The sequence below is a fragment of the Drosophila gunungcola genome, assembly GCF_025200985.1.
Source record: "Drosophila gunungcola strain Sukarami chromosome 3L unlocalized genomic scaffold, Dgunungcola_SK_2 000009F, whole genome shotgun sequence".
NCBI lineage: Eukaryota > Metazoa > Arthropoda > Insecta > Diptera > Drosophilidae > Drosophila > Drosophila gunungcola.
Window position 1 is genome coordinate 1,856,367 of NW_026453181.1, and position 13,634 is coordinate 1,870,000.

The window sequence follows — 13,634 nt, forward strand, 5'->3', positions numbered from 1 at the left end:
TAGTGAATTAAATAAATCTATGCAATCACTTTACTGACTCCCTTATTTTTTTTACAGAAGAACTGCCATATGCGGGCAGTGGAGCAGGCTCGGGATCCGGCTCCGAGGATGACGAGGACGACGACGAGGGCTCCGGCCTGGGACCGTTCGAGCCGAGCAACAAACCGGACGTGGAGCGTCCCTCAGTGGATGCGGACAACGACGATGACGAGGACGTCGGTGGCCGGCCGCACATGCCCACGCACACATCACGACCGACGAGCGGAGGTGACGACAAGAATCCGCTCATCCACACCACCCACTTCGACCACGATCACAACGATCTGGATGAGGAGCACCGGCAGGAGGACGACGAGGAGGACTCGGATGGAGGGCATGGCGACTCGGAGGCCAACGGAGGCGATGACAATCGATCATCCGATGCCCCGGAGAAGATGACCCTGCGTCGCGCTCTGGTTGTTTATTTGCTGCCGCTTTATATGGCGTGGTTCGGCGGCGTTTGCGCCGATTTGCTGTGATTACTCAATGTGCGAAAGGCAGCCAAGGTGGAGCACGGCTGCATCCCCTACACCTCTCAGTCATTCATCCGTGAAGCAAAATGTTATTAGCAGAACTACATGCAACCCTTATATACGAAATGCGAGTCCAAAATTTTATAAAAACTTTTGATAGAAGCAATCAAAACGCAATCGAGAATATGCGGGCCTTTTTCGAATTTTACCCATGGCAGGAATTTGCGAATTTGTAATAGATTTAAATCCCCTGACATTAAGCTTGTGAATCATGAGCAGAAACAAAGTTCATTAAGTCTAGTATTTCATTTTTGTAAGCCCTATGCTATTGTAAAATGGGAAAAGGCCCGATTGTAAGCGTTTCGTCACCGAATCGCGTTAGGAGAACAAGAAATTAGAGGAGGAGAGAGAATACGTAACGAGCCCATTTTAGTTTAGTAAGCCCCCAAAGCCCCTGCCCCCCACACTCTAAGTCTAAGTGCGAAATTATAATTGTAAGCCAGAGTGAATGCGTGAGTGTCGCGGAGTGAGTGCTTTTATCGAGTGTGAGTGCGAGCGGAGTGCCTGTTCAATGTGATCGTTTAGCAAAAATTAACTATACACACTTTAGCCCCTAGAGACCTAAGTAAAAACACACATACACCTACATATTTAATTTGTATTATATTTATGCATACGCGCATATGTAACAAGCAAATTGCAACATCACACGAATTCAATTAGCCCCAACATCAACAGCAATAACTAATTTGTAACTGTAGTCTAACTGATAAATCTAAAAACTGAAGTCCAATTTACGTTGACATGGCCATAGAAAAGCGTCCGAGCCACGGCTTTTTGTAACTTGTATCTTTCGTAGACAGCCCTGACTTTTGCCAGCCATCAAGCGCATTTCAAACTAAACTGAGTAAACCTACATATTTATATTTATTTTTGATTTTTTATTAGTTTTTATATATTGTATTAAAACAAACAGAAAAAGAAAAAATACAAAAAGTAACAAAGAAATTGGGTTGGCATTTTTAATGGATTGTGGTTCGTTTATAAAAATAAACTTGAAATGATTTTAAAATTATTTTATATACACGTTTTTCATAATTTAAAATAGACAGCCGTTACACATAAACGGCGTTGCCAACAACCTGAAAAATTACCAGTGGTAGATGGCGCTAGTAAGCATGTGTAGAAAACTTGTGTAATTCTCATGTAAAATTGACAATCTCCAGAAATAAAATCCGTTAAAATTTAAACAGCCTTAAAATTGATGAAGGAAAATATAGTTATTTGGAAAAATTTTAAGAGTTATTTTGGAATGCTACTTGTACTTTTTATTATTTTACACGATTTTCTGCCATTAACTAACAACAATAGATATTTTATTATGCTTCAGAGCATTATAATCACTTATTAATTGTTTAATTTTCTTCAGGTTAATCTTGAATAGGATCGACCTCTTCCTTCTCTTCGATATCTTCGTGAACCGCAGAGTCCGAAAGTTGACGCTCCTGAGCGTTCAACACGTTCTGAAAGCCCTCTAATTCCTCATCGGTATCTTCTCGATTTCCTGCAGAGCAGGATGGCTGAATGGTGAAGTTAACTTGCTCAGCGATCTTTCGAGAGTTGTTACACGGGCCAAAAGCATCTCCAATCGCTTGTCGATCTCATCAAAATTCTGGGTCTCGGCTAAAGCACACTCTTGTTCCTTTGCATATTGCTTCCTGCAAGGCGGAGCTTGTGCTCGGTTTCTCCGATGGTTTTAAAGAAGACATTATCAACTGTTTTAAGTCTTTCTGTATGAGTTCAAATTTGGGATAATTTTCTGTTCGTCTTTTTGCTTCTACTTATTTGAAACACTAAGCGGTAAAACCATAGCCTTCTATTTATTGGCAATGTTTTTTATACAGATGAAAATTATAACAAAATTCCATTTATTTACTAACCGTATTTTGGTTGGCATTGTTTTTAAAAAACTAATCGGTCATTTCATTGCTTCCTAAAAAAATGCGAAAAATTTATATTAAATGGGTTGTTTTCTGCGTGTAAATCTGTAAAGAACGTTGTCAGCATAATATTATTAAACCAATTTAAAAAAAAAAAAAAAAAACGTAATTTCGGCAGTAATATATGAAAACTATAAATTTGGATTTTTATGCGATATATTTAAAAAAAAAATAAAGTTCTATTCGATGCATGTTTAGATCGCTCCTATACCAGCTTTATAATATCGTTTTCCGATTTTTGCAAAATTAAAACCGCAATTAATACTCCAATGTTTATATGATATAGTTGTCCAATCCGTCCTGTTTCGACATATATACTACCTGCAATAGAAAGAAGACATTTTAAAAGTTCAAACCAGATAGTTTTAAAACTAAGAGAATGAGAATGACGTTGAAAGACGGAAAGTATAAAAATAAAACTTATGTTGTTTAAAAACAAGGCCTAAGACTACAGTTTTAGACTCCTCTGTATAGAAATGAAACTAAAAAGTCAGAGGCTTAAATTATTCAGTATTGAACTAATAATTATACTTTAATACTGTCTGCAGTTTATTTTCAAGACTAAACTTTTAATTTTTTTTGGTATCGGGATGCTTATCAAGTATATACATTCTATTTTATAGGGTAGGAAAATATCCTAAGCTGCAAACTATTGACTTAAGTAATAATACCCTCTGCAAGGGTATAAAAAACAGGGTAAAACTCTTTTGCAAACCATTCTTTATCAGGTTGCCACACCTTTGTTGACATTAAAGTCAAAGAAAATCAAATTTGTTGGCGTTTTGGTAATTGGAAATGAGTGTAACAAAGACGGCCAGACCCGTCGCGGAGTGAAAAGAATGAATGCGCAGGAAGATACAAGTTCAAAGTCGGATTTGAAGAGCAGTAACTTAAAACGTGTGGCCATGCCAGGAAAATATCATCACTCTGAAACGCAGGCAATACCAACGAGAAATGATAAGCGTCGATCTTATCTTATCATTAACGCGATTTTCTGAATCTTTTTTGGAAGTACTCAAAGAGTATCTTGCTTTAAAAATTAAATAAAATTCCTGATAAGTTTAAAAAAAAATAAACAGGAATTTAAAAAATCTTTAAAATAATTTTCTTTATAATCATGAAGGTTTTTTATTTATTAACTAACTTGGTTTTTGTGTGTCTAAATAGTCCTCCATAGACCTCTAAATATAAAGACAATCTTCCTAATTGAAACAAAATCAATGATTGCCTTAAAATACATTTCAAAATACAAAAATTGTTTCTTTACTCTACATTTTTGTTCCAACAGGTTATGCTTCGAGTTGGGACATTTCACCAGCAACAAATACATTATTACAAATTGGATTTATATTTTTAGATTCAAACCATTAATATGTAACATATACCCATTTGATGACAAATTTTGGAAACATTTTTTTTTCTATGTACCGAAATTCATTCATTCAATTATAGGGCCGGCTAGTTGGAGAGCGTGGAAACTCCGAGATCGAGGCAAAACGAAACAGTTCCGAGATCTCAGGCGCTCCATCCGTCGGAATATCTGACTCTCTGTATATCTTTGGGTGCGCGGGGAGCTTGATGAGGCTTTTTCAGTGAGCTCGCGAGCGGCGTACGGTAAACAACTGCTGCCAACGCAACGTGAGAAATAAACGGCTGAAAAGAAAATTTCGAAACGTAAACCTGGAGCCCCCTTGTCTTGTGCACACGAAAATATATCTATGAGATGCGCGAATCTTGATCCATTGCAAAAAATTTGAATTTGAATAATTACGCAAGGGGAGGCGCACGTGAGTGCTGTCGTGAGATGAAATGAAAAGTGGTCGAAGCGAAAGTGGAAATTGAAGACAATTTTCTTGTGATTACTGTGATGAGTCCCCAATTCTTCCATTGGAAAGTCAAATTGATAAGGCAATCAGCAATATTTCAGTTCGCTATCGTTCATCCGCAATTCCGCGTAAGTATCATAAGGCAAAACACTTAAATTTCATAAATAAACATTTGGAGTGAGATAAACTTTTTCGGTGTTTCTCCGGGCATCTGGCCAAGTTAACGTTTGACTTTTAAAGTCAACATCGTCTTCATCTTCTCGTTGCTCCCTTATGTTTACAGCTGTTCGATGAAAACCAGTTTGCCACCGACTAGCTAGCTAGTCTTTCTAACGATATTAGCTTTTTGGGCCGCATCAAACCACTGAAAGTCTAGTCTTCTAACTGCAACAGTTGCTTATGGTTGAAGGTTGCTGAGGCCCGGTGTCTTGCCTCGTTACGCGCGCAATTACCAGCCAGCTGAACAACAGTTGTCAGCTGTATTATCTGTTAGAGATGACTAAAAATAAATAATAGTTTTATAATCGTACTTAAAACAGTAGAGAATAAACAATAATTTAGCACCTGCTGCCTTATAACAATGTTTAAAAACCAAGTTTTTATTAGGGGCTTATTTTCATTGTTCTAAGGTTTCGAGGTGTAAAAATATTTGAATATAGGGTTTCTTGAGTTCAAGTGCATCTCTCATTAATATACCAAGTTAAGATATCCATTTAATAAATGCTTATTCCTTTTAAAATTGTTCTTTTATTTTAATGTTATTGGGAAATAAATATTGAAGATACATATAAAACTTACATTAAAATAAATAAAAAATAAAATATTCGCACATGCGAATTTATCACATAGCAGAGCAAAGTCTCGATCCTCGGACATGGACTTTCTTACCGACGAAACTAAGCATGTTTCCGATAACAGTGCACTGCCTTAAAATATACATCCTTTGCGTCGATAAGGCAGTGCTCCAACTGTAGGGATTGTGCTTCCCTAACAATAACCAAATTTGTTTTATTTTAATACACAGCAAATAATTAAATATAATAATTTACACAATTAAAATTAAGTTATTTTTAATTTGGGGCAGGCTTAAGAACAGTTTAAAAATAGTAACTGTGCAACCATAAGGTTGATGGAACCTAATAAAGATTATATGAACAATGTCTTATTACTTAGAAGTATTGATTTGCGACTATACTTCAACAGATGTTTGATAACTCGAAGTCAAAAGTACGTTTTCCAAAAAAAAAATTGTTTTTACCGTTTTTTTTTTGTGATTTGGTAGAAGCATTTGTGAACTAAACAATTGTGTCATGTGTTAAAATATTTTATCTATGTTGGCAGGTTCGAGCTAATGAAGTTCCACTTTAGTTAAAAAGCCAATCCATAAATGTTTGTATACTGCTTTATTGTCGTGACCATTCTGCGATAACATAGTGTAAGCAGTGAATTACAATCACAAACATGAATGCTTTCGTGGGTAAAGAAGTGCAGGCCTTCTGTTGATACTTAGCCGATCTCTGAACCCCATTGTAGTCACGCAAGCAGAGCGACGAGGTCCGAGGCTCAAAACCTTGCTCTGCTATGTGCTTAAGTCTTGTGTGCGACTTTTATTTATTTTTTTTTTATATAATATTATTACTATACAGTGTGGAAATAAGTTCATCGGAATAAATTTTAATTTCATTACAAAAAGCTATTGAAGAAACTAAATGTAAAGCAAATAAATGAAAATGTAATAGGTAGTATACAAAAACTGATTCTACCAAGAAAAAAATTGATCTTATTACCATAGTTATTTACAATATTATTTTAATGAAATAAACATACCAGCAAGTTTTTATTTTTAAGGCATTAACATTCCCAGTCCCCGAAAAAAACCATGCTTTTGGGATATCTAACCTACTGCATTGTTTAACTTTATTCAGTTGCTTTAGTATAAAAGTACAAAATATGACCTAAACTAGTAAGGAATTCACTACAACTAAGGCGAAGAATTGTCCACCGCTTTGAGCACTCTCTATACGTTGTATTAGTAGTCCTCGTCGCAAAAGCAACCGTCCCGCGAGTTTTCCACTATCCAGTCCAGATATTTGGTTACCCGGGTGTAAACCCCGGGATAATTGGGTCTTGCGCACCCATTTCCCCAGGACACGATTCCAATCTGTTCGAAGCGTTTGTCATCTGGCCGGAGTCGCACCAGCGGACCGCCGGAGTCGCCCTGACAACTGTCACGGCCCCCAACGCCCGGATAGCCTGAGCACATCATGTTCTTGGTGATCATTTTCTGGGTGTAGTTTGTCTGGGCCACACAATCGTCGTTGTCGAGGACGGGAACCTCGACCTCCTGCAGCAGGCACGAGGGCTTGCCATCCTCCTTGAGGGTCCCCCAGCCGGTGGCTATTGCCTTGGTGCCGACAAACAAATCCTGACGCTGTTCCACGCGTGGCAGGCAGATCGGTCGGATAAAACTGGTGATCGGCACGCGGTCATTCAGTCGCAGCAAGGCTATGTCGTTGTCGAAGTTTGAGAAGCTGAACTTCTGGCTGAAGGCGCGCAGTACGAAGCGGGTTTCCGGGCGCTCCTTGTCGTTGCAGCGATCGTGCTCCCCGAAGGTCACCTTGATCATGAACCACATGAACCCTTTGACGCAATGCGCCGCCGTCAGCACGTAGCGGTCGTTGATCAGCGTCCCACCACAATAGAACCTGTTGAAGTAACTCAACCGCGCCATCCACGGGTACTCGCTCACGCCCGTCGTCGTCCCACCCACAATCCTTGACTCGTCGTTGCGCTCGCCACATCTGTCAAAAAACATAAAGAATATCAGACTCCGAAAAACATTATTGTATGTAAATTAAACATTTTTTTGAGTTTAAGAAAGAAATTTTTTTTCGAAATGTACTGTCTAAGGTAAAGTTTAAGATTGTTAGTAATTAATTTGAGCTCCTTTTGTATATTATAATTATAAATTTAGTGCCTACTTTATAAAGAAGAAAATTATTTACTAAATTGTAGTCCCCAGCTGTTAAATCTTATCTCAAAAATATTTTATTTAAAATTTAACAAATTGGTGGGTCAAGTGGGCATATAAAATAATACAACATTTAGTTTTTAGGCCAACCTTAAAAATACAATGCTTAAAGAACCTGTATATTATTGTACAATGCGAACCGTTTCTGTATTTTTCTTAATATTTTATTATAAATGTTAAAAATTAGGGGACTTATGTTACAGTACTAGAAGTCCAAGAATAGAGTTTTATGCTGTTTAAAACAATATAGAATGCGCACCCAAGCTATTGTTGGTGGCCTGAGTTATGTGATATCGAGAATATTTTGTGAAGCCAAATAATGTCACTTCAATTCTAAAATGATCTGCGAATAATCAGACGGGAATGTTGCAATATTAGAAGTGATAATTTAACCAAAGTTCGGTATTTAATGCCTCCTCATTTGAAAGGCCAAATGAATAAACATTGGAGACGATTATGCCCTTCGCGAGAAAAGAAAGATGGATTGGGTCAAAGGGTGCCAGAGCTGGCGATCTCTCCCGATCGGCAAGTTCAGGGTTCAGCAACCCCGACATAAAGAAAGTGTCAAAGTGCTTTATGGATGGACATAAAACAAATGAGCGATTTTTGCAAATTTTATGTCTGCCATCTGCAGAGACACGACAACAACGCGTTACATTAAACAGGTTTTTAATTACCCCTGGACAACAACAGAACACCGTATGCAGCCAAAATAAAAATCTTCCACCAAGTCGGAAAGGAAGCATAGCAAGTTATCTCTGTTTTTATTTATTTTGGCCAGGCCAGGCCACACAATCAATCGATCCGGCCGCAACAAGTATTTGGGATTCAGATTTGGTGTGTGTTTAATCGTGTCATTGCCCCAAAATGGTGGTCGGCCTGGTCGAGAGGCGTCCCGAAACAAAGAAGCAAAATGTGCGACGACGACCCACTTAGGAGACGGCCAAGACCGGGAAAGACGGCCAAAACCGAAACCCGAAGACAACGGCGCGGCATTCCCCTGCCTCCCTCGCAGACATTAATATAATATGACATGACGCATTGAACGTACGCCTTTTATAGTATCTGCCATACTCATCTGTATCTGCTGGGTGCACAAACACACACGTTCTTAAAAGCCAAACACAGAGTGTTATCAAATACCAAATCATATGCAAATCAGTTTCTTTTCTTCTTTCCAATGCAAAAAAAAAGTAAAAATTTTATATATAGAAATAAAACGGGTTTTAGGCCTTCATTAAAAAATAAAAGAACGCTTGCTGCTATCGATTCCTAATAAACTTATGAGTTTCTGAGTTTCCAAAGAACTACAGACTTTGGGATGTTTTTTTTAAAGTAATTTTTGTAAACTGGAGTTGCAAGCATCCTTAAAGTTTCCTTTTCTCGGCATCTTTTCAACTCCCTTTATAATCATTTTCCTTTGTTTTGGGTTTCACTGCCGACTCTATAAATACCCTCGGGTATTTGCCTATGCCAAAAGCCAAGTGCCGAAAGCCAAAGTTGAATTCCCAATTGGTAATGCAATTTGTTTAATGGCCGCGCAAGAATGCATTCCGAATGCAATTCTTCAGAGAGAACCTGGCTACGAGGTCACGCCGGGAATTGGCTTTTCGAAACGGGTAACAAATGGGCAGAAGAATCTTTTGGGACAAGAAGAATGTGCTTAAAATATGTTTAAGGCTTATGTAAAAGATCGTAGCCTGTTACTTTTTAAGCTAGAGGAACTGGATTCTAATAAAAAAAAAAAAAAATTAAGGGCTTCATCAACTTTAACAAAAAAGCTTTAGTTTTTTATGACAAACCTGAAAATTAAATAAAAAGATCATTTTAAATGAAGAATATTGCAAAATATTATTTCACTTAGCCTTATTTAATTTAATGAAATAGATATGAACAATATTTTGTTACAAAATCGTTTCTGTAAAGATTTTCTAAAAACCTAATGATCTCCGATGCTTTAGATAATTTTCCTCTTCCTTTCTATTATAACTTAAAGGAGTTGGGGCTAGGGACATATCTCCGATTGCGTGACCTCCTAGCAGGCACTAAACTCTATCTGTATCTTTAACTGTTTGTGCCATTTGTGTGCCGTGACAATGACGACGCCAGAGTTGTTTATCACCTGTTCGGCCGTCTAACTGGAAGTTGTCATCATGGCCATGACAGCTTTTGTATCTCGGCGTGCGTGTGTCTTCGTAGCCTTTGTATCTGTATGTCTCGGGGGACCAACTCACCTGCAGGAACATGTCGGCGATGTTTGGTTCTGAGCTGCCGGCGAATTATTGCGATTGAAGACACCGAACCAATTCTTGATCGGATTTTGCCGGGATACAGGTTTATGGCCATTGGCATCCGAGAAGGAAGCGTTGACGGCTCCGATTTTCAGCTTCTTTGCCTGATGGTGGGCTGCACCCAAGGCTTGATATTTGCCCGGGATGGAGGCTAAAGATGATGTTGATGTGGCTGGTGTTGCTGGTGTCGCTGGTGTCGCTGGTGTTGCTGGTGTTGCTGGTGTTGCTGCTGTCGTTGATGTTGCTGCTGTGGCCAGGCAGGAAGCCACTGCCAGCACAAGTGGCCAGTGACGTAAGTGGAGCATCATCTTCTTTTGCCCGCTGGTTATGCAATTCAATGCATGTAAACTTAATGAGCCTTTTGGTCGTCGTAGCGGTCTCCACGAACAGTGCCGTTATCGGAATATATTTCGATTCTCGTTCAGCTTGTTCTTCCGCGGGAGGTTTTTCGAAATCTCCGTTCGCACACCACTTGTTAATTATGTAAATCAAACACGGTTTCTTTCAGTCTTATTGTTGTTGCACTAATTGAACCATTTCACATGACTGCAAACTGTCAACAAGTCGCGCCCTAATCCCAGCGAATTTCTCGATCTGTTTGTTTGCTCTTCGCTATATGGTTTGCTATGGTTAGTTGGCACCACCGAGCACGCGAAAGTCTGCAAGTCGACTGATACGAGGCGCTGGCCCAGAAGAGCGACAAAGCCATTTTTCCAAGGCCCCCAAAACAGCGCAGTCGACGGCGACGTTGGCAGCACTGGCGCCTCCGGTGGGGCAAAGAAAGTTGCGCATGCGCAGCGCAGCGTGCGTTGGCAGCGACGTCGGCAGAGCAGAACGCAGAGGGACGGCAGAGCGTACACTGAAAACAGTATTTCAAAATGTTCTTATGACACAATCCGTAATTTCTAAATTGGTTTGTTTTTGCAAAAGGGCACATATTTATGCCATACAGATCGTTTATCATATTTTCGATCAGAAGTAACTTTTTCATTATTTATAAGTTTTTTGTGTTTCTATGTTCTTTTTAATAATACTTATTTTTATTTAAAAAAAAAAAGTTTCTAAGATTTTATATAGCCCCGAATCCTTAAAATTGCTGTCGTTTTAGCTAGAATTTATATCTTATGATAATAATTTTTTATGGAATTTAGTTTTCGTACTATAATAAAAATGATTAATCATATTAGTGCTAAAATCCGCTTAGATTTATTTAGAATTTAAGACTCTAGTTTATAACTTATTTTGGTTGTGTAAGATACGGACCGAAAAAGCAAACTTTTAAAATTAAATTTAGAATGAAGGTGTTCTTTTGATGGTTTTCGATCAGTGGAGAGAGTTAGCCAAGTCAGTACGAAGAGAACCGACGAATTTTTGTTAGCTCCCCTGACTTCTCAATATGCTAATGTGACAGTTTGCTTTGACTAAGATATTTTTTCTTTTATTTTTGGATGGAGTGTGTGCGTTGGGAGTTCTTGGTTCTTCCTCTTTCCTTCTGTCGCCGACATCGTCTGTTTAACGTTTGTTTATTATGCTCGCAACGTCAATACACCGTAAAAATTGTTATCAATGTGGAAATGATTTGAGCATTAACCATGACCGAACGAACTAATAAAGAAATAATATAATAGAAAACGCAATAATAATTTATTTTTAAAACTCAATATACATTCATTTAATTAGAAATTCATGTGATTTCAATGTATTTTTACTTTATAAAACGCTTCTATTCAGGAAACTGTTAACCTAAATAAGTCATAGGAAAATCTTTCTCAGTGCAATGCTAGCAAATATTTTCTAACGGCTTGCAAACACTTACAAAGTGGAAGTGGAAACAAGAGCTCACTCCCCACAGCCAACACAAACATCCTTTAAGATCGGCAAATATCAGCTTAAAATATTAAGTGGGCGAAAGAGAGATTTAAATTACATATTTCCGATCGGAATAATATACACCAAATAGCCCACACACTGTCGCTCTGACTCGTGGTATTTCACTTTAGTTTTTCATCATTTGAACCCTTTCATCTTTCCCGACGCCTTTTCACTAGCCCAGGGAAAGAGAGAGGGAAATCCTACTTATTTCGCATTTTCATGTTCATTTGCCGCAGCATGAATTTACAAAAAAGGAAAATCGGGTAATTTCAGATTTTTGCATTTGCTCAACGACTGAAGTTTAATTTAAATTACTTTAAATATGTTTCAACTGAACTCCTCTGGCACTGATGACCCAATTATGATAAATGGAAATTCATTAAAAATGTCGCACATCAAATCACATTATTGTGTGATTTGGTAATGTATCGAGTGCACGTTGACATTCCTTTTGAATTATAAATCGTTTAATTGTCATTAAATCGATTAAAGTCAATTTTCAGATGGTGAAATGAATGTCATATACAAAATGGAAAATATATTTTCAGTAAGTGAAGTGGAAAAGTGTATAAATGCTGGTTTCATAGTTGACTGACATAAAAGATTAAAGTTTAAGCATTGACTTCTTTATTATTTTTAATTTATCTTTTGATTTCTGAGGTTTTTGGGCTCGGTGTTTTTGGCTTTAGTCAATAGGAACTGGACTTGAAATTTATTAAAATACTAGCTATTGTCTTTGAATTCCAGCTTAACAACCCATTGCGGCACTCCCTATTACTTCCTGCCATGTTCTTCACCCATTCCAAGAGCAATTTTCTCGATTTCCATGTACACACCAGGCAATCATTCACTTACAATTGCTCTCTTATGGAAAAACTCAACAATCCGTGCCGAAAAAGAAAAGTATTGTCCATGAGATGGGTGAAGTCAATGGGTTCCTTATTAATTGAAAGCATGCAAATTTCGCCTCCTCTAATTTTTCAAACTTACATTGCTTTCTTTTCGGGCAGCAGACACTCGTAATTGTTAATTGGAGGGAAGCCAACTGAGACACCACGAGAGGGGCGAAAGGTTAGAAACCCAGGGGACCAGAAAGTGATTCCCTGACATGCGAGCCAGAGTTTCGAATCCGTGACGACAATCATTGCATCACAGAGATTAGCAGACATTATTGGAAGTAGCCAAGCAAGATGAGTGCCGCTGGCTGGCTGGATATGAATGCAGCCCTCCAGAACCTCAACTCTACGCCGGAGTCCACCCAAAAGTCGAGAGGCAAACGGAGGAGCAGCTATGCCGGACGCAGAGCCTCCACGGCCGGAGTGCATGGACGTGGCAGCATTGGTAGCATAAGCTCTGGAATCTTCAAGGCATTCCGTGAGCGATTTCTCAGCAGCGATGACTCTGGTGACTATCGGAAGCTAAGGCAAAGGGATGCGGAATCCGGGCGCATGGGAGCCGGAGCAAATGCATCCAGTTCCACTGACAGTTCTGGAGAGGATGCGGAGCCCAGCAGCAGCAGTAGTGTGGAGGACCTGTTCTCCAACGAAGCGGAGCGTCGCAAATGGCAGAGAAAAACTTCAGAGCAGCGTCGCCGGACAGCTAGAAAAAAGGTTAGTGGTTAAAATTAAGAACGCAGAACATACCCCATATTTATCTTTATATGTAATAAATAACTTATTTTCGTTAATTGCATTTTTATCCATTTTAAAGAGAGTAAATTAAAGTATCCCTTTTCTATTTAAACTTGTGGCTAACCGTTACCTAGCTTTAAATACTTGTGAAAATTTTTAATTTAATTATTTTTAATTTCTTTTATTGTAGCTATTGCATTGTTTTTTTTTTTTGTTTAAGTATTATCTCCAATTGATTTTCATTGCCTAAGCGGTTTTTAAATAGATCTGTCATATGTATGAGTTTATTATAATTTTATATGGTTCAATAAACCAAGCTCATAGTTTTAAAAGTTAAAAACTATCTCATTCTGCCTTTTTAACAGCTTCCAAAAGAAAGCTTAAGCCGACTGCTTTGCATTTTGATATTGCTGTCAGCTATGTTTTGGTATTCCGATCAGGTCTTCTATACCACAGTTTCGTGTGCGACTT

At 38.4% G+C, this 13,634-nt stretch overlaps 3 protein-coding genes across 4 annotated transcripts in view; 2 read left to right on the top strand and 1 right to left on the bottom strand.

Moving 5' to 3' along the window:
- Window positions 1-1,520, top strand: part of LOC128259911 (glypican-6) — a 42,565-nt gene extending 41,045 nt beyond the window's left edge. Inside the window, exon 8 of the mRNA XM_052992543.1 lies at window positions 58-1,520. Coding sequence (XP_052848503.1) covers window positions 58-518 — 461 coding nt within the window. The 3' untranslated portion in view covers window positions 519-1,520. The remainder of the gene's footprint in view (window positions 1-57) is intronic.
- Window positions 1,521-4,117: 2,597 nt separating this feature from the next.
- LOC128259909 (venom dipeptidyl peptidase 4) overlaps window positions 4,118-13,634 on the top strand; it is an 86,167-nt gene continuing 76,650 nt past the window's right edge. Inside the window, exons 1-2 of one of the 2 annotated variants that reach the window (XM_052992536.1) lie at window positions 4,118-4,466; window positions 12,543-13,142. In XM_052992536.1, the coding sequence (XP_052848496.1) occupies window positions 12,723-13,142 (420 nt within the window). In that variant the 5' untranslated portion in view covers window positions 4,118-4,466; window positions 12,543-12,722. The remainder of the gene's footprint in view (window positions 4,467-12,542; window positions 13,143-13,634) is intronic. The other variant, XM_052992537.1, reaches the window with a different exon arrangement.
- LOC128259918 (trypsin-7) lies at window positions 6,222-10,349 on the bottom strand. The gene is made up of 2 exons (XM_052992553.1): window positions 9,604-10,349; window positions 6,222-7,139 (listed from the first exon to the last, which is right to left on the bottom strand). Exons 1-2 carry the CDS (start codon window positions 9,966-9,968, stop codon window positions 6,368-6,370), a joined length of 1,137 nt encoding a protein of 378 aa, XP_052848513.1. The 5' UTR covers window positions 9,969-10,349; the 3' UTR covers window positions 6,222-6,367.